Source organism: Seriola dumerili, unplaced genomic scaffold, assembly GCF_002260705.1.
Source record: "Seriola dumerili isolate Sdu_G_001 unplaced genomic scaffold, Sdu_1.0 BDQW01000477.1, whole genome shotgun sequence".
Taxonomy (NCBI): Eukaryota; Metazoa; Chordata; class Actinopteri; order Carangiformes; family Carangidae; genus Seriola; species Seriola dumerili.
In genome coordinates, this window is record NW_019174732.1 from 339448 (window position 1) to 361457 (window position 22010).

General features: G+C 46.1%; 1 protein-coding gene across 1 annotated transcript in view; it reads left to right on the top strand.

Moving 5' to 3' along the window:
- Nucleotides 1-1937: 1937 nt before the first annotated feature.
- The window catches only part of fat3 (FAT atypical cadherin 3), an 85903-nt gene continuing 65830 nt past the window's right edge, over nucleotides 1938-22010 (top strand). The window contains exons 1-2 of the mRNA XM_022763487.1: nucleotides 1938-5247; nucleotides 21277-21600. Of these exons, the coding sequence (XP_022619208.1) occupies nucleotides 1938-5247; nucleotides 21277-21600 (3634 nt within the window). The remainder of the gene's footprint in view (nucleotides 5248-21276; nucleotides 21601-22010) is intronic.

Here is a 22010-nt window from a genome sequence, read left to right on the forward strand (position 1 = left end):
AACTGGATCTACTGCAAGAAACACACTGACTGAACATGATGACCTGACACAACCCCACGTCAGATAACCACTCCCTCCAGAAAGTCGTGATGTCACAATAACTAACACAAATTCAACCAATCCCTGTGAATTCTGTGCTCCTTGCATTTCTGTCCAATCACCACAACTTTTCCACAAATTTGATCAAAAAATATCAAAGTTGAACCAATCAGACCAGTCCCTGATCAACACCTTGATGATGTCACCAAACTCACTTCCTTGTTGGTGGTGTTGAAGCATGTTGTGAAGCTGCAGACACGCGTGACATGAACGTGTCACATTCACAACAAACATCACTGTTAAAGACGTGTGAAGACGTTCAGCATGTCTTACAACACTGTGGAGGAGCCACAGGTGTAGAGCTGCTGGAGCCACAGGTGTAGAGCTGCTGGAGCCACAGGTGTAGAGCTGCTGGAGCCACAGGTGTAGAGCTGCTGGAGCCACAGGTGTAGAGCTGCTGGAGCCACAGGTGTAGAGCTGCTGGTGCCACCTGAACAACGCTCCACTACTTTTCACTTTTTTATTTGTCATTTTTATTAGCTATTTTTCAAAAAATAGATCTAAAAACATCTCAAATCATTACAACATGCATCACAACACAAGAAAAGCTGCGGTGAAATCAGGTATTTTAGCCTGAAACAAATCCTGGACGGACTGAATAACCCCAACTATCCCTTTAACATGGCGCTGAAATGAAAACCAAGAGGTTCTGTAGCTGCCGCACACACACCACACATCCAGTGTGTCCCTCAGTAAGTCTGTACAGAGCAGACAGTGAAGGGTTAATACAGTGTGGAGGAATCATTACTGAGCCTCCTGCTGACAGCAGCTCTTCAAAGAGAGAGAAGTACTGACCCGGTAAAGCTGACTGAGACACTTCCAGCAGGAAAGACCTCAACCCCCCCCACACACACGCACACACACACACACACACACATCCTCAACCCCCCCCCCACACACACACACGCACACACACACACACACTGAAGGTGACACTGAGACGACAGTTTAAGGTCAGACGGAGACTGAAGTGATTTTCTGTGTATTTAAACTCAGTTTCTTTGTTTCTGGTCAGAGAAGACAAAATTTTTTTCTCAGTCAGAAGAAAAAAAATCTTGTACTCTTGCAGGAGTGTGTGTGTGTGTGTGTGTGTGTGTGTGTGTGTGTGTGTGTGTGTGTGTGTGTGTGTGTGTGTGTGTGTGTGGATTTAGCAGTGTGTTATTATCAGTGCGCTCGGACACAGTCTGTCTTTTCCCGCCCCATCTCTCCATCCCTTGTGGAAAGTGCCGACTCATCAGAGCGCAGACCGCCGTGGCGCTGCTCCGGCCACAACATGGCTGTTCCGGGATCAGGAGCCCAGAGTGGCACATATTTGTGGCTGCGCGTGTTTTTTCTTCTCCTCTCAGTTTCACAGCCGTATCTGATCTTGCAGATATTACATGGTTTCAGACTCGGGCTGCAGTGTCCTGTGTTTGAGGAGGAGGGTTATGACAGGGTCACGGTGCAGCAGCCCATCATTTGGTCCCGGGCAGTTATTTTCTTCACTGTTTGTTTTGGTGTTGCTACACTCCTCCTCCGAGCCGTACAATTATTTTGTTCCTCCTCAAACCGCCGCTGGTTTTTCACAAACTTGCAATTGACTGTCAGTGTCCAGAGACCACACAGGGATGATGTCAGCCTTCATTTTGGTTGCCCGGTAACTGTGGATACACCCCCCCCCCCCCCCCACTTCCAATCAATCTCAGTGGTCCGATGAGATTGCCAGCCCGTCAGGCCTGGAGGTGAAGGGTCAAGTCGTGTATATGTGGCTCGCCTTTTGTTGCTGTAAACCCCTCCCCCCTGTGGCTAACCTTTCCCTCCATTTCTGTTTCTCTGTTTCAGGAGCGAGTGATGATGGGATGGATGTGAATATGGGCCGGTGGGCAGGCGTGCGAGCCCCTCTCCTCGGCCTGGCCCTGCTGTTGCCGCTGCTGCTCCTCAAGCCCCCGCCCTGCTGCAGCCTGAACATGGCGGGGGCGCCTCAGGATGGACCTCACTTTGGCTTCACTCACGCCGTCTACCACGCCACCGTTTATGAGAACTCAGCGGCACGCACCTACGCCAACAGTAAAGTTAAGATGGGGATCCACCTGGCCCAGCGCTCCTGGGAGATCCGCTACAGGATCACGTCGGGTGACGATGAGGGGCTCTTCAAGGCGGAGGAGTACGTGCTCGGGGATTTCTGCTTCTTACGCATCAGGACTAAAGGTGGAAACGCCGCCATCTTGAACCGAGAGATCCAGGATAATTATGTATTAACAGTGAAAGCTTCAGTCAAGGGGGAAGCCCTCCTTGAGACCTGGACTAAAGTCAGCATCCAGGTGTTGGATATGAATGACCTCCGACCTTTGTTCTCCCCCACCACGTACTCCGTCACCATAGCAGAGAGCACACCTCTCAGGACTAGCATAGCACAAGTTACCGCCACTGATGCAGACATCGGCTCCAATGGGGAGTTTTACTATTTCTTCAAGGAGAAGATGGAGCTGTTTGCTGTCCATCCCACCAGTGGAGTGGTGTCTCTGAGCGGGAAGCTGAATGTCGATGAGCAGAACCGCTACGACCTAGAAATCCTGGCGGTAGACCGTGGCATGAAGCTGTACGGGAATAATGGTGTCAGCAGCACGGCCAAGCTTTTTGTCCATGTAGAGCGTGTGAACGAGCACGCCCCCGTCATGAATGTGGTCACTCACATCCCCTCGTGGCTCGATAAAAACCCTGTGTATGCCATGGTCACTGTGGAGGACTTAGACGAGGGTTTAAACGGAGAGATAGAGTCGGTGGTCATTGTGGGCGGAGACCCCTCGGAGCAATTCTTCGTAGAGAGATCTGAGGAGGGCGAGTTTTCCATCAAGGCCTCTGAGTCAGTGAACTGGGAGACCTTTCCTTACGGCTGTAACCTGACTCTGCAGGCCAAAGACCGGGGAACGCCACAGAAGTTCTCTGCTGTCAAGGTGGTCCACGTCACGGTGAGGCAGCAGCAGACAAGGGAGGCTAAGTTTGTGCGGGAGCTGTATGAAGTGAGTCTGAATGAGATTTCCCCCCCAGGTACGATAGTAGAGGCCGTTAAAATCTCCCCGGAGCCTGACGACGCAGAGTACATCCTGGCACCTTCAGCTGATTCCGTATTTTTCCAAATGAACACGCTGACGGGCGTCATCTCCACCACCCGCTGGTTCACCCAGGTGACCCAGGACGTCTTCAACCTGGAGGTGTTGGAGATAGACAGCGAGCTCAAGGTTAAAGTGCGGGTGACCATCGAGGACGCCAACGACAACACGCCAACCTTTGCTCAGGCCTCCTATGAGTTCTTTGTGAATGAAAGTGTCCCGGTGGGGACCAGCGTGTTGACGGTGTCTGCAGTGGACGAGGATGAAGGAGAGAACGGGTACATCACCTACAGCATCTCCAGCCTGCAGCCACTGCCCTTCAGGATTAACCAGTTCTCTGGGATGATCAGCACCACTAAAGAGCTGGACTTCGAGTCCTCACCCGAGAGCTTCGTGTTTGTCGTCCGAGCGTCTGACTGGGGGTCACCTTACCGACGAGAGAGCGAGGTCAACGTGACCATCCACCTGGAGAATGTGAATGATAACCAGCCGCTGTTTGAGAAGGTGGCGTGTCAGGGGGTGATCTCTAGAGATTTCCCAGTGGACGAGGCGATCACCACCATGTCAGCGATCGATATCGACGAGTTAGAGCTGGTGAAATATAAGATCATTTCAGGGAACGAATGGGGGTACTTTGATCTCAACCCAGATTCAGGTGTCCTTGCACTGCGACATTCCCTCGCCACAGCCAGTCCAAAGAACGGCGTCTTTAGTCTGAAAATAACCGCCACAGATGGCGAGAACTTTTCCGACCCTATGTTCGTGAACATCTCAGTGGTTCATGGGAAGTCTCCTCCCAGAGGTTTCAACTGTAAAGAGACCAGGGTGGCCCAGAAGTTAGCTGAGAAGTTACTTAAGAAGTCCAAAGCCAGCACCAAGCCCAAAATAGAAGAAGGTTTCATCGACCTCTTCTCCGTCAATCGGCAGACGCCCCAGTTCGACAAAGCGTTCCCCACAGACATCGCTGTGAGGGAGGACCTGAAGGTCGGCTCCAGTGTGTTCAAGGTCAACGCCTACGACGGCGACACCGGCTTCAACGGTCAGATCCTGTACTCCATTTCAGATGGAAACACTGACAGTTGTTTCACCATTGACATGGAGAGCGGCCTCATCAGTGTCTTCCTGCCGATGGACCGAGAGAAGAGAGACCGCTACCTCCTCAACCTGACCATCTACGACCTCGGCCTGCCTCAGAAAACCACCTGGCGTCTGCTGACGGTCTACGTTGAAGACGCTAATGATAACGCTCCACAGTTTCTACAGGAAGGAGGCTACAGAATCGTTATACCTGAGAACACCGCCATAGGTACAGATGTGATCCAGGTGGAAGCCACGGACAAAGATCTGGGATCTAATGGGGAAGTAGTGTACTCTGTTCTGACCAGCACCACCCAGTTCAGCATCAACTCCACCAACGGGATTGTGTATGTTGCTGGTCAGCTGGACCGGGAGTTTGTTTCTACCTTCAACCTGAAGATCGAGGCCCGGGACAGAGCAGAGAGAGGGAGCCAGAGGTTTTCTGTGGCCACGTTGAAAATCATCCTGGAGGACGTGAACGACTGCCCCCCGCTCTTTATCCCCAGTGTGTACAAAGCCAGGGCTCTGGAGGATCTCCCTGTTGGAACAGTGGTGGCTTGGTTAGAAACCCAGGATCCAGATCTGGGGTTGGGGGGCCAGGTCAGGTACTCTCTAGCCAACGACTACAATGGATGGTTCGAGGTAGACCGGGCCAGCGGGGCGATCCGGCTCACCAAAGAGCTGGACTACGAGACCCAGCAGTTCTACAACCTTACAGTGAAGGCCAAAGACAAAGGACGGCCTGTCTCTCTCCTCTCCGTCACGTTCGTGGAGGTGGAGGTGGTGGATGTGAACGAGAACCTCTACGCCCCCTACTTCTCCCACTTTGCCCTGACTGGATTAGTTAAAGAGAATGCCCGGATTGGAACTACCCTCCTGCAGGTCACCGCAAACGACGATGACTCTGGCAGAGACGGAGAAATCCAGTACTCCATTCGTGACGGGAGCGGTCTGGGACGGTTCGCCATCGACGAAGATACAGGTGAGTGTTTGTCCTGTCATGTGCTTTTAATCAGTTAAAGAGAGTGGTGGACAGCACGGACCAGTGACAGTGTCACACTGGTCCGATCTATTATGTAATGAACCTTTGTCTTGGGTCTTTGGCTCAAAGATGTTTGACCTGGACTTTAAGGTCTTGTCTTAGTTCTGTTGCTATAGAGGCTTTTTACTGGAGGTCACCAAGACTAGAGGTGGAGTTTAGGAAGTGGAGGACCTGCTGTTTAACAGATGAAGACAGAGACTCCTTTCATTGAAGGCCTATAAGCCAATGATAGGAACTTGTATGTTGTCGTCACTGCACCACATTGTACTCTTTTTTACTATCTCAGTCTGATCCTGCGATATCATTTCACATCCATGGTAACAACTGAACAGCAACAAGAAGAGTTAAAGGGAAAGAATCAGAGACAGATGGTGAATCAACAAATGATTTCTCCTCCGTCAAACAGAAAAGTAAAATTGAACATCTACTGATTTCAGCTCAGTCCTGAATGTTCGATTGTTAGAATTAAAATAAAAAGTGCTCTGAGAATGTGTTATTGTTGCGGCGTTGGATGTGGGCTGACAGCATTTTTGAGATTTTCAAGTGGGCCATGAGTTATAAAAGGTTGGGACACTGCCTTAGAGAAAATACAGTGTGGAGATGGTATAACGTAAAACATTATGTCTCGCTGTCTGATGGAGGCTGAATCATTTTATCTTCAGATCTTTTCACCCAGAAAACCTGATTTCTTATCAACTGGTGTCAAATGAGGATTCATGTATAATAGTGTGAATAAAAGGGCTGGGTGCAGAAATATTCATGACATTAGCAGCACGGCATGTTGTTGTTTTCTGTGCATGGAGGGAGCACAAAGTGGATCATATAGTCATCAGTCTGATATCATACTCCTGTCTGTATGTTGTAACACCTCCACCTGCCTGGGCTCCGTCAGCCGAGCCTCTCTACTGATTTCCTGTGTGAAACAGCATCTGCTCTTTTCCTCTAAAGGTTAATGTTATGTTTTATAAGTCTAATCATTTATTTTGATGATACTGAGGCTGTGGACCTCTGATATACGCTACAGGAAGTCCTTCTGATTCTTCTTCAAATTAAAACATGATGGTTTAAATAAATAAAATGTTTGGATCAGTCATTAGCTGAGCATCGAGGTGATTAGTGAGAGCTGACCTCACAGTGTCCAGGTTATCAGATGGTTCTGCTGAACCAGGATCAGCCCCTCAAGCTGTAACTGGTCTGTAGTTAACAGTGTATTGAAGACAACATAAATGCATTATAGACGTTAGATTTTAGTATATAAAGAACATGAGAGTAAGATGAATATAATCCTCCCCTGTTGAGTGGATGGGCTGTATGCGCGAGCGAGTGAGTGGGTGATAACATGAGAACAGCTCTGTGTAAGTGCAGTCCATTTACCTTCTCCGTTTACACTCAGAACAGGTCGAAACAACACACCTGTATATATAACACAGTCCACTACACTGCAGTTAACTGCAGCTAACTGCTAACAGCTGCTACCTGCTGCTAACTGCACCTAACAGCTGCTACCTGCTGCTAACTGCAGCTAACTGCTAACAGCTGCTACCTGCTGCTAACTGCACCTAACTGCAGCTAACTGCTAACACCTGCTAACAGCTGCTAACTGCTAATAGCTGCTACCTGCTGCTAACTGCACCTAATTGCAGCTAACTGCTAACAGCTGCTGCTAACTGCAGCTAACTGCTAACACCTGCTAACTGCACCTAACTGCAGCTAACTGCTAACAGCTGCTACCTGCTGCTAACTCCAGCTAGCTAACTGCTCCCTACCTGCTGCTAACTGCACCTAACTGCAGCTAAAACTGCAGCTAACAGCTAACAGCTGCTACCTGCTGCTAACTGCAGCTAACTGCTAACAGCTGCTACCTGCTGCTAACTCCAGCTAACTGCCAGCACCTGCTAACAGCTGCTACCTGCTGCTAACTGCACCTAACTGCAGCTAACTGCTAACAGCTGCTACCTGCTGCTAACTGCAGCTAACAGCTGCAAACTGCTGCAGACTGTCGCTAACAGCCTCTACCTGCTGCTAACTGCTGCTAACAGCTGCACACTGCAGCTAGCTGCAGCTCTACAGAGATAGCAGTTGCTGGCAGCTAACTGCAGCTAACAGCTAACAGCTGCTACCTGCTGCTAACTGCACCTAACTGCAGCTAACTGCTAACACCTGCTAACAGCTGCTAACTGCTAATAGCTGCTACCTGCTGCTAACTGCACCTAATTGCAGCTAACTGCTAACAGCTGCTGCTAACTGCAGCTAACTGCTAACACCTGCTAACTGCACCTAACTGCAGCTAACTGCTAACAGCTGCTACCTGCTGCTAACTCCAGCTAACTGCCAGCACCTGCTAACAGCTGCTACCTGCTGCTAACTGCACCTAACTGCAGCTAACTGCTAACAGCTGCTACCTGCTGCTAACTGCAGCTAACAGCTGCAAACTGCTGCAGACTGTCGCTAACAGCCTCTACCTGCTGCTAACTGCACCTAACTGCAGCTAACTGCTAACAGCTGCCTACCTGCTCTAACTGCACCTAACTGCAGCTTACTGTTAACAGCTGCAAACTGCTGCAGACTGTCGCTAACAGCCTCTACCTGCTGCTAACTGCTGCTAACAGCTGCACACTGCAGCTAGCTGCAGCTCTACAGAGATAGCAGTTGCTGCAGCCTGTTGTGGTGAATGGCAGTAGATTGTGTTGGGGTGGTTTCCATGTTGCTGAGTGTCTTTTGTGTAAAACTGTTCCAGAGACTGAAAAGTCAGAGTTCACCCTGACAGACAGAGGAGAGCTCTGTTATTATATTCTAACAGTCACAGCTTCTTCTCTGATTCAACACCTGTGGCTGAGCATAACCAAGAAAACTACAGACACAGCGCTTTTTGTTTTGAAATCTGTTTTTTTAAATGTGTTAGTGTTCTGGTTGTTTTCAATAAATGCTGGTGTTTCCAAAGCCAGTGAGTAATCGTGTTAAATGATCCTGATCTCAATATCACTGAAAAATTATTATTATAATGATTTTTGCGTTGATGGAGCAGCCCTCCTCTCAGTCTTATCTGTGTTGATCTGAGGTGGTGTGACCCCTCCAGCTCTGAGGAGAGCTAAGTGTCAGATCAGAAGCAGTGTGAAGGTCTGACATGATCTGACCCACTTACAGGGACACTGTAAATCCATGTGATGACATGGAGGAGCATGATGTTTCAGAACTGTTGAATTAAAGCCTCTCTCTGTTTGATGTTAAAGTGTGTGTTTACCATGAGTGTGAGTGTAGGAGTTTCTCTCTCTGATGTTTCTCAGCCTGAAATAATGAGGCGGTGGGTGGCTTAATGCAGGAGAGAGGAAGTCGTAGCCTCTTGTTGTTGTTTGTCAGAAGCTGCTGTGAATACAGAGGTCTGTGTCTGCTACACACACACACACACACACACACACACACACACACACACACTGAACCTCCCCACGTCGTCCTGTCCACTCCTCACATCAGGTTTCCTCTTCATCACACTGTCACTTCTCCCTGGGAACGACAGAGTTCTGGGAGAGAGAGAAAGAAAAGAGAGAGAGGAGGAGGTGAAGGAGAATTCATGGCTCCCAGTTCTACAGTGATTAATCTGTAACAGGCGGGGGGGGGGGGGGGGCAGCTTTGTCCCCAAACAAAACCAGCATTGTAGAGAGCAGTGAATGTGCAGCCAGGAGTTAACACAGAGAAAACACACACACACACACACACACACACAGAAACTTCCATTAGTAAATTTAAACATAAAGTACTGACCTGATGATCTCTGTGCTGCGATTAAACAGTGTAGAGTTTACATTATAGAAAGACATTATAGAGCTTACATTATAGAGCTTACATTATAGAAAGACATTATAGAGCTTACATTATAAAGTTTATATTATAGAGCTTACATCATAGAGTTTACATTATAGAGCTTACATCATAGAGTTTACATTATAGAGCTTACATCATAGAGTTTACATTATAGAGCTTACATTATAGAGTTTACATTATAGAAAGACATTATAGAGTTTACATTATAGAAAGACATTATAGAGTTTACATTATAGAGTTTATATTATAGAAAGACATTATAGAGTTTACATTATAATAATAACAATAATAACATATATAATAACATTAAAAGTACAGAAAGACGGGCCGTCGAGCGGCGCAGTGGGTTGAGCAGGCGCCCCATGTGTAGAGGCCACAGTCCTCGCTGCAGTCGGCCCCGGTTCGAATCCACGCATGTCATTCCCCCTCTCTCTACCTCCCCATTTCCTGTCTCTCTCTACTGTGCTATCAATAAAGGCATAAAAAGCCCAAAAAATATACTTAAAAAAAAAAAGTACAAAAAGACATAAAACAGGTGTAAAAACAACAACAGTTGTTCTCACACCGCGTCATAAGCCGAGGAAAAGGTGCGTTTTAAGAAGAAGAGGCCTAACTTGTAAAGGCATCTCGTTCCAGAGTTTGGGAGCCGCAACTGTAAAAGCCCGATCCCCTCTGAGCTTCAGTCTAGTGTTCAGGAACACTAAGAGCAGCTGATCAGCAGACATGAGGGACCACGAAGGCACATAAGGTCGAAGCAGGTCAGAGAGATAGGATGGAGCAAGACCATTGAGCGATTTATAGGCAAACAGAAGGATTTTGAAATTGATCCTGAAGCGCACAGGTAGCCAATGGAGGGAGGTTAGAATGGGGGAAATGTGCTCTCGCTTGTTTGCTCCAATTAAAAGGTGAGCAGCAGCATTTTGAACCAACTGCAAACGTGAAAGGGAGGCCTGGCTAACCCCAACAGAGAGAGCACTGCGGCAGTCCAGACGAGAAGGCGTGTATCACCTTTTCCTGCTTTGACAGAACACACTTGACCTTGGATAACTGCCTCAATTAAAAACAGCTGGATTTTAGTGGATATGTTTATCCAGTTTAAAATCACTGTCTCAGGTTTGTGACTGTGGGTTTTAAATAAGGGGCCAAAGACCCAGGTTCATATGGGGGGTAACACGGGTTCCACCGGGTCCGGAAAACATTACTTTAGTTTTCTTGTCATTAAAATTAAAATTCAAAATTTAAATTTAAATAAAGATGGCCATCACCTCTGTTATGTCACCCACAAGTGTCTGAAGCTCAGAGTGACTCTGCCCCTAACTCCCAGCTAATCCAAATATGGTCAAAGAGGCGGGGCGTGTGGAGCCATCATAAGCTCCCCCACCTGTCACTCAAAGAGGCCCCACCCTCAATTCTGCATAACATAAGTCTTAATAAAATGTAAAAATGTATAACTGGTAACAGGAGCCTTATACTAAAGTATAATACACATCATCATTTATTAATGACTTACTATAAGACTCCTGTCACCAGTTATAAATGGTAGTAACTCACTCAGATTAAGTAGTAAACATTAACTTGATCTTGCCAAATAGTGATCCTGCATAAATGTATGAAAACTGTTGCGACTCATTTATTTATGATTTATAAAGTGTTAATAACTGAATTGATAACCTCATTATAAACTATTTATAAATCCTTTATAAGGTAGTCTTATTGTGCAGTGGGACCAAGGTGTCACTTCTGTATTGGATGCATACACATGTCACATGACCTGTGTGTGGCTGTGGCCCCTCCCCTCATGTTTGACCATCAGCACTAATCACACACATTACACAGAGCTGCTCCTCTGTCCATCATCATCCTACCATCATCAGTGAGTTAGTGTGTGTGGGGGGGGGGATCATGAATTATTGATGTTTGGATCTTGTTATTGACTAAACCTGTATTTAGATTTTAATATTTAATGTCAGAGTTCATTCACATTAAATCTGATTCCTTCCAAGTAAAAAAAAAAACAGAAGCTGTGATTGATCAGCTGTGATTGATCAGCTGTGATTGATCAGCTGTTATTATCTTTAAAATATCATTGATACAAAAAATTCAAATGTTCAAACTTCCTGATTCAAATTCAGTCCATCCACCATCCTGTCATGATCCAGTCTCCAGTCTGGACCTGATCCCAGTGGGTACTGGTATCTACTAACCAGTCTGGGTCAGACCAGAACGCTGATCCATTGACTCCATCAGAGAAAGTGTGTTTGATTTCTACATCAAGACTCACTAATAATAAACATTTAACCAGGAAGTGGCTTCAAGCCTGTTACTGCTGAGGCCTGTTTGTGGGTTGGCCCTGTGGAGGACACACACACACACACACACACACACACAGACTGCAGAATGTAGGCTAGATTTCCTGCACTGAGGAAAAAAACACTGGTAATGATAGCCTGTGGCTGCCCTCACTGCAGGGCCAGCCAACATACACACACACACACACACACACACACACACACACACACACACACACACACACACACACACAGTACTGCTGTGTTCCTCCAGGTGTTGTGTATTGGTGAACTTGAGACAAACTTGTGTGTGTGTGTGTCCCAGTTTGTTGTTACATAATTAAATAAACTTGATGAGCCTTTTGTTCTGTCTGGACATGTAAACTCATTATGTGTAAGATCTAATGAAGCTTGTAGTTCAGTGGCTGGAAGCAGAACAACACAACAACAACACAGTAACACAACAACACAACCACAACAACACAATAACACCAACACAAGAACAACAACACAATAACACAGCAACATCACAATAACACAGCAACACAACAATAACACAGCAACACAACAATAACACAGCAACACAACAACAACACAACAGCAACACAACAACATCACAATAACACAGCAACACAACAACAACAACGTAATAACAACAACAATGCAATAATAACACAACAACAACAACACAACATCAGAACAACATTATAAAGCAACACTACATCAACCCAACAATAACAACAGAGCAACAACATCATAATAATAGCAGCTCCCAGTTCCTAACCAGGACCATCACATTCATCACATTCATCACATTCATCACATTCATCATCCATCACATTCATCACATCCATCACATTCATCACATCCATCACATCCATCACATTCATCACATTCATCATCATCACATTCATCACATCCACTCTCTGCTCTTTTACCTTTGTATTTGAGAGTTTGACTGTATCCCAGTCAGCTGAGCCTCCCTCCCTCCCCCCTCCTGTTTGTTTGTGTGTCTGTGAACCTGGTTGTGTTGTTGGAAAACACCAATTAGGAATCACAACCTGCCAACAGGGCACACACAGTGTAAACAAGCCCTGGAGGGGAGCTGATTAGACAGACGTGGGGGCAGTGGAGGGTGTCAGTGCTGCAGTCAGGTGGAGTTACAGGGTGGGATCAGGTGCAGGCGGAGGCAGTCCAGCAGTTGTCAGAGAGGAGACGAGTCTGGTTCTCCAACAACAGAACACGCTCCAGGTTACTGTAGGCTGTCACTTTATTTATGATCATCTATTAACCAGCTTCTTTCAAATTAAAAGTCTCCCAGTAAAGGGAGGGGTTGTGCCTTTTGAGCGACTCCAGGGCTTTTAATGTGAAAGAGCAGGAAGTGTTCAGTTGTGGATGTGACTGGAGTCTGTGAGCAGGTGAGAGCAGCAGAGCAGGGAATGTGATGAGACTGTGTTGAATTAGTGCAGGAGTCATGTTTATTATAATGAGGCTGTGACAACAACAGGTAAACATGGAGGTAAACATGGAGACAGTGAATTATAATCAGTCCTAATGGGAGCAGGTCAGAGAAGCAGGCTTGTCTTTAAATCATGATAAAGTGAGAGTCCTACAGAGACCTGTCAGTTCATGTGTTACCTTCATGTCACATGACCCATCAGGTGATCATCCCTCCGGCTGCAGCTCCTCTCCACAGTCAGCAGGAACACATTAGTTATTGTACTGTATTTTCACAGTGCAGGGTGGTGGAACTGTCAAACAACATGTTTCTATGTGATGATAACAGCTTCTAGTAATGGCTGAACCGTCCCTTTCACTTCCTGTTTCTTCCTCTGTGTCGTTTGATGTGTTCACCTGCTCGTCCCTCTGCTCACCTGGATGATTCACCCTGTCGTGTCTTTCTTTAAATCATCACTTGTATCATTAACGTCTGGATAAAAAAGGCTGACATTTTTATTTCACTGCTCAGTCCTTTAATCACCCCCCTCTACAAATCACCGTGGCAACAGGTAATTAACGTGGCAGCGACCAATCAGGCCGGTTACCTTCACAAAGTGGAAATTGAGGTCAGGTGAAGGAGAATTAAAAGTGTGTGTGTGTGTGTGTGTGTGTGTGTGTGTGTGTGTGTGTGTGTGTGTAGAGGTAATAATTGTTAAATAAGGGTAGAATGTGTTTCTGATTTGACTTCCTCCTCTTCTTCTTCTGCTCTTTCTTTACTTCCTGTTTGTTTCTGGTTTAAATTAACAGACAAAAACAAAAATAATATAAAAACCAGATGATTTTTCATAAATAAATAAAAAAGGAAATTTAACTTCAGGTTGGACCTGAAAGCAGCTTGTTCTTGGACTGAGATCTGAAGACCAACAACTGTCTCAGATCAGACCCTTCAGTCACACTCACATGTAGTACTCTGCGTACTCACATGTAGTACTCTGCGTACTCACATGTAGCACTCTGCGTACTCACATGTAGTACTCTGCGTACTCACATGTAGCACTCTGCGTACTCACATGTAGTACTCTGCGTACTCACATGTAGCACTCTGCGTACTCACATGTAGTACTCTGCGTACTCACATGTAGTACTCTGCGTACTCACATGTAGTACTCTGCGTACTCATATGTAGTACTCTGTGTACTCACATGTAATACTCACTGGTGTAGTGTATAAATTCTGGCAGCGTAGCGTCGTCTTAAACTCTTGTGCTTCAAAGGAAATGACATCACATCATGTGACTGCGATTGTCGCCCACTTGTCTTGATTGATTGAATGTTTTTCTTTCCTGTGTCATGTGACATGGCGCTGATGATGTCACCTCCTTCCTGTGCTGCCGTTTTCACATTTAAAATAACATGTTGGTGGCCCCGCCCCTTCTGCTCCGTAGCCAAGATGGTGGTCGCAGTTCAGTGGAGGTGTTTCTGAGTTTAAATGTTGAATCAGCAGCTGAAAGAATTCATTCAACTGAAGCAGTTTCACAGTGTCACTGGGTCGAGTTTCACTCTTTTATTAAGAGCAGCTCTTCTGTTGTCACACACATGAACATCACAGGCTGAGGGAAGAGAGTTAACATGTAACATGAGACTTTAATTACCTGTTTTTACCTGGTCTAAAGACCAAACAAACAAACAAACAAGCTTTCAGCCTCCTCACTGTGAGTCCTTATAGAGGAGAGGGACACGCTCTTATGTTGAAAGGCTGGTGTGGGTAGTGACACAGGAAGTAGTTTGTTGTGTTTACAGTCTGAGTGTTGAAGAAAACGAATGAAAGCAGAACCACCTTCAGTTTCATCAGCTTCATTACCCAGCATGCCCTTCTCCTCAGTGTTTTTTCCTTCTGAAGGATCCCCACATTGTTGCAAAGCATGATGGGAGGAAGAAGTCTTCTATTATTCATGTGCTGACCTTTCCTTCACTCCCCTGCTGTGCCCCCCCCCGCCTCACTGTGCCACAGCTCTTCATATCTGTGATGCTAGCAGCTAATGAGGCTTTTACCTGTGGGCTCTCAGGTGTTAATCTGTGCTCGCAGCTGAAGGACTCATTATAACCCTGAGAGAGGACGGCTTAACAGGAGTGTGATAAAGGCTTCCTGCTGCTCGTCTCCCACTAATGGCCTCGTCACAGTCTGACCTCTGACCCCTCACCCCCCCCCCCCCCCCCCCCCTTCAGGTCTCTCCTGATTTCACCTAAATTTACCTTTTCCAAATTCCAGTGAAGGATGAGGCTGTTTTACTGATGCAGGTCCTGCTCTGTTTGTTCAAGTTTAATGCTGGAGCAGCAGGTCTCACTTTTCCTGTTGTCCTCCTGTCTCTCTCCTCACCCTCTCCCCCTCTCTCTCCTCACCCTCTCCCCCTCTCTCTCCTCCGGCCTCTGCTGAATGATGAATGAGGCAGCAGATAGAAAGAGCTGACTGTGGAGGAGAGAGAGACTCATCCCTCTGTTTGTCCTGAATGACTTTCAGTACTTCACCACCACACAGTGAAGAAGTAGAGCATCGCAGTAGAGACAGTATGAGGACAGTGCAGCAGTGCAGAGACCACGGAGAGAGAGACGTCCTGCCACTGATGGTCCGTAGAGTCTGATATATAAACTACATGTCAATCAGGAGAGACTCCTGAGAGGAACAGACTGAAACCTCGGCAGGAAGTGGATCGCCATGTGACTGGGCGCTTCACTGGTGGTGGTGATGAGGAGTGGAGCGTCAGGCTCCACCCACATCTTAGCTTTAAGTCTTCTTCTATGTTTCCTCCTCCGTCCACTCGACTCCAGAGTCTCCACCCTCTCAAACTGAGACAGGTCTGCTGGACCTGTTTTATTCTGAAAACTCTGGGGTTGTGTTTTACTTTGAAAACTCTGGGGTTGTGTTGTATCTGGATGGACAGAAAGTGAGACCTTTGTAAACGATGAGGTCACAGCCACGGTCTCTCCTGATTGGCTGTCATCAGCCGGGACTACCAGTGGTGATACAACATGATGATGAATGACAGAGTTACTGACCTTGTTGTCTTTGCTGTTGTTCACTTACATTCTCTGTTTTAATGCTACAACTGCAGAGGAGACAATCTACTTCCTGTTTACACCGGCTCGCACACGCTCAGTGAAGTATTGCTCAGGTATGTGTGTGTTCTCAGGTGTTAGTGTGGACTCAGTCATGAAGCTGAGAGCAGCTGTGTGTTTCTCTCTTGACCACACCTTCTGTCTGAGGCTGACTCTCTGTTCAGAGGATGTTCATTCTTCTTCTCTTGTACTGTCCAGGTGCGTACACCTGTAGGTGTGTTTGCTGTGGGATCATCTCAGTCTGTGTGTGTGTCTCTGCAGCTGAATGACTTCAAACAGAGCTCACACACATCACTTTGTCTCCTCTGTCTCCTCTTTTCTGCTGAAAGCTCCAGAAGAGAAGGTTGTGGGGGGGATCAGAGAGAGAGAGAGAGAATCTGTGTTACTGCAGAGGAGGAGGAGAGGCATCTGCACACACACACACACACACACACACACACACACACACACACACACACACACACACACACAGAGATACATGTGCGTGAACAGTCATGTACATTAAACATGCACAGCTGTGAGTTAACACTGTGTGTGGCTGGTACAACACTGCATGGACTAACTCGTTTAGACTTAATTAAAGGCTGATTACCAAGATGATTCTAATGGTGTATGCATTCTTAATGCACGCACACACTCACACACACACACACACACACACACACACACACACACACACACACACACACACACAGTCAGTCAGTGCTGTAGATGGGTGTGTTGAGGGTACGCAGGCTGTGGAGTAGGCAGCAATAAAAGACAGTGAGAGCCTCGTGAATCCACTCCCTTGGATTAATGCGAATGCTAATCACTGCCTTAATTAGTCTCCTCCTAATTCCCAATTAAGCCTGAGACTCACTTCGTCTGGTTTGTTGAAAGGCTCTTCCCCAGAAGCCCGGCGGCCTCACACCTCCCTGCAGCTGCAGCAGGTTCAGCTCCAGGTCGGGGTCAGGGTCAGGTCCTGGTCCTGGTCTCGGTCTCAGTGGACCGTTGATGTAGTGAAGAGATTCATTCGTGGATTCTACTGCAGCACCACTGTGTCCTCAGGTAAAGCTCTACCTGTACCAGGAAACGAAGTTGTCTGTCAGCAGCTTAGTATGACATCATAGTTATTTTTTGTTCTGGGGGGGGGGGGGGCGATCTTGATCATCATCTGCATTCTGTTTCTGCTCTGATTTTATTCTGAAAGTCCTGACAGGAAGTTGTGATCTGGATGTTTGAAAGCTCCACCCACCCTGCTGAAAAAAACAAAAAAAAATGGACTTTCGCGCTTTTATTTTCTAAAGAGGAAGTGATTCTGCGGGTCACTGGCTGCTCAGATGGAGATCTATTTATTATTTATTTTAAAAAATCATATTATCAACATAATCTGGTCGGCCAGATATTATTGCTGGTGGGCCAGTGTTGGCCCGCGGGCCGCCAATTGCCCACCGCTGCTTTAGGATTTAGACGAAGACAGAGCTGTCAGGCTCAGCTGGTCTGAGGCTGTCTGTACTGGGATGGAGACTGGGAACAGAGCAGTGCACTGGGCTGCTGCTGGGTGGAGGAGGGAGGTGGAGCAGCATGGTTGGTGTGGCGAGTCCTCACAGAGGACCACATGTTACACGCTGTAACACACACTCCTGCAGCTCTGTGTGGTTTGCTGCAGCAGTGCAGCACTCTGCTTCAGCCCTCTGCTGAGAAGAAGCTGATTGGTCGAGACACAGACTCTGTCACTCCCTGTTTCCACTGTGTTTTATGTCGAGCGCTCCTGTGACATTTGTGGTTAATTCCACTCTCTTAATTGGAAAGCAGGCTTGTAAGCAGCAGCTCAGGCTATTAAAAGCAATGTTGTAGCGCGGTGCACAGCTATTAATTGTAGTGCAGCCGAGGGGCCAGAAGGAGGCAGAGATGAATGAACAGAGGCAGAGAGAACACAGCACAGGGCAACGCTGAATTAATTACTGCTAACCTTGAACATGCAGTCGTCCCACAGGACAACAACAATGACGCACTGTGTGTGTGTGTGTGTGTGTGTGTGTGTGTGTGTGTGTGTGTGTGTGTGTGTGTGTGTGGAGAGAGAGAGAGAGAGAGAGAGAGCTTCAGTGTGTGTGATGTTGTTGATTTAAATACTTCCTCTCTGCATCAGGTCTCTTCAGGATGTGGATTTGAATAACTGTCATTCAGCAGAGAACAAAAGACACAACATCAAACACACACACACACACACACACACACATCAACATGTTAGAAACTCACTGACAACAGTTTTGTCTTCAACACAAAATGACATGCAGACAAGTTGTGGTTGGTTAATTAAAGGGCCAGTTGTGGTTATTTGACGGGGGGTGTGTGAGGTTGTCACAGTCGGTAAGTTACCTGCAGTAGATTGTCCCAGTCAGGAGATCCGACCGGCAGCACCTGCAGTGTCAGAGTGATGAGCTGCTGTGGGCGGGGCCACCAGAAAACACCTATCAATCCAACATCTGTTTGAATGAAGCTTCATGTAGAAGATTTTCATCTTTATCTTCCTGTGAAAACAGCTCTGTCCTTTGGCACTACATTTTTCAACCACTGAACAGCCGTATTCCTACGCACGAACAGCGCAAGAAGTGCAGAAGGAAAGTGCAGTTTTCACAGTCTGTGGATGAAGGTGGAGTTTAAACGCATGTGTGGTCTGACCCATGACCCCTGAGTACTGATGTAATAACGTAATAATACCTACAGTTCCCATGAGTCTGAGTGTCAGCGTGTTGACGGACTTCACATCAGTGAAAATGAGAGTTGTGGTTTGAACCCTCTGAGCTCCTGTAGATTAAAGGTGTCTGTCACTCATGACAACAGGAGCAGCTCATCCTGTGAGGAAACAAGCAGTGTATTCAATTAAATTTATTTTAGAATAATATCATATAATTATAGAAAAATAGAAATATAGAAACCAAATAAATGTATCCACCACCATCTCCTTTTTTGATAAGTGCTTTTACTTATATGTATGTATATGTTTATGTATGATTTTATTTGCAGTAGATGTTTGTATATATACATATATATATGTATATAATTTTATTCCTTTTTTCCTTTTCTTTATTTCATTATCAATTTATTCTATTAATGATAAAATGTGTATTTAATTATATTCATATTGTTATTGACATTTTTGTCTTTCTTTCTTTGATAATTTCAGTCTGTTGGATAATGGTAATTGTGCTTTGGCAGCACATGGAACATGTCGTGCCAGTAAAGCTGTTGAAGTGAGTAATGGATCGAAGCAGTGTCTCTATAAACCAGGGTCGTGACGTCAGTACAATCAACATAAGCAGACATCAGTGAGATCGATACTGAAGTGATCTGATCTCCGAACAGCTTCCAGCTCTTTAAGGATCCGGTGCCTGTTGAGAAGATGAGGAGAATCCTGGGATCTTTGGCTGGTGGGCAGCGATAGCGAAAATGTGCAGTTCAATAGCAGTTACGATATTGCACCATCATGCACACGCGCAGACGTGTGTTGAAACTACATTAGGACGCAGCAGCTAAACGAGCTAATGACGCTGATTTATCCTGTGTGTGAGATCTGCTGTCAGTTAGAGACAGAATGTTGTTTCAGGAATAGATCAGTACGAAGGTCGTGTGCGTAGAGAGAGAGAGCGGTGATGCTAGCGACCGCAGCAGCGTTAGCTAGCTAACAGTTAGCAGTGTAGCTGTGAACATAGAGCGCGATGATTGTGGACTTGAGGCTGTTTGTGCTTCATCTACATCACTGAGGCGGGAAAACACAGGACGGCCTCGTCACTAGAGTGAGTCATTGTCATTTAGTGGTAAATATTTCTGATTGAAGGGATTTTTTTATTTTTCCTACGTCACTGCTAAAAACCCATAGAAAATACAAGTGGATGATTTTGTAGAGGTGTTCAGCAGATCTGTAAAGCACAGGTTCAGATTTGTGTCTGTTAACACACACATGCACATCACAACAGGTAAAGTCTGTCAGAGGACGGTTCGAACACTTTCTCCATTTCTCTGTTACTCAGAGACCAACCGGACTTACATGAAACTTCCATCTGTCTGATGATGATCCACAGCTTTTAAAGATGATCGCATATGACAGATCATTACAGTATTTATTGGAATGGGAGAATTCAGATGTTGCAACTGACCCCAACCCTGAGGACGGTTCAACATTAAAAAATACATTAAATTTCATTTATTAACTTTTTCTTTTTGTCTCAATAAGCACATTATTCTGAAAATATGCATTGTTTTACATGTTGCATTTTTTGATGATCATGATACATCCAATAAAGTTTTAATCAATTCATAAAAAGCTCAGGACAGTTTGACAAAAATACTAGTTTTAGAGAAACATGCTGCAGCAGCTGCTGAAGTGTCTTCCTGGTCGGGGGAAGGGTCTAACTGAGCGTGTGATTCTTGTTGTCTCCCCTTCTCTTACACGCTGCAGATGTACAGTCACATATAGATGATGACAGATAAACAATGATAACAAACAAACAAATGGAAGAAAACTGAAGCTTTTTGTTTTTATATTTATATTCAGGATATCTGACCTGCAGCACTCGCTTGTTTCATCTTTGTTTATTTTTCTTCTCTTCTTTCTATGTTCATTGATATGAACCAAAACAAACTCCTCGAAAACCAACTTGGTCATAAACCAGATCCTGATTCTTAGAGCTGAGGTTAGGGTTAGTAACTAACAATGATTATCAATTAATATGAGGATTATTTTCTTGATTAATCACTTTGCCTATAAAATATATTTTATATTCACTGTCACATGAGACAAATCAACCAACGAGATTCATTTTTGCTGGACGTCAATGAATGAATTGATGGTCAGAATATTTGCTGATTGCTTTTCTAACAGTCTTGCTGCAGAACAGACTGTTTAACAGGCTGTTTAACAGGCTGTTTAACAGGCTGAGTGAACAGGGCTGTGACTGAGGATAAATATAATGTGAGTAAGAGGTGAGGAGATGGTTTCATGTTCCTATAATGAGAGTGTACGTTCAGTGAAGACAGAGAATTGTCTTGTGTATATCACACTGCAGTGTATAGGCAGAGGGCTGACACATGGTGTGTTGGTGCACTGCAGTGAAACATCCTCAGGCTGTTTCTCTCTCCACGTCGCTCCTCGTTGCTGTGAGGACGTCTGACGTCGGCAGGAAGTGACGCGGTAAACTCGCCCTCTGGCGGTGGAAGTGACCGGCTGAGCTGCTGCAGTGAACATGACGTCACTTCTGTCTGATCATGAACAGACTCTTTACATGAATACACAAAGAGAGTTTAAAAATTCTCTCTCTCCCCTCCACCAGGGGTGATCTACACCACCGACATGTTGGACCGCGAGACCAAGGACTCCTATTGGCTAACGGTGTACGCCAGCGACCACGGCGTGGTCCCCCAGTTCGCCACCATCGAGGTGTTCGTCCAGGTGGAGGACGTGAACGACAACGCCCCGCTGACCTCGGAGCCGCTGTACCGGCCCTCGGTGCCTGAGAACTCTCCACGAGACGTCTCTGTGATCCAGATCCAGGCCCAGGACCCTGACGCCACGCCCCCCGCCGCTGCGGACAGGCTCAACTACCGCATCATCAGCGGAAACCCGCAGAACTTCTTTGCCATCAACAGCCGCACTGGTGAGTAACAGTGTGTGTGTGTGTGTGTGTGTGTGAGTGATGTTTCATGTGCAGGTGTGAATGATGAAGAGTTCTTCTCTTCAGAGCAGCAGCTGGTCTCAGAGGTTGGGGGTGTTTCTCTGACTTGAACCAGGATCTGAGAGAGTTAGTGCTGCATCAGTAGATATGATGTCTGTGGACATCTTACTGAGATCTTCACGATCAATATTTGTGCAACTTCCCAAATACAGAAATGAACATTTCCTCTTTACGTTTATAAAAAACATAATTCAGTTTCACTGTTTTCTACAAAACGTATTTACTGTTTCACTTTAGTTGTTTAGGTCCCAGCCACATAAACAGAGTCCTCAGCTTCATCCAGACAGGAGCTTCTGTTGCACCTCATTCCCTCCCTCCCTCCCTCCCTCCCT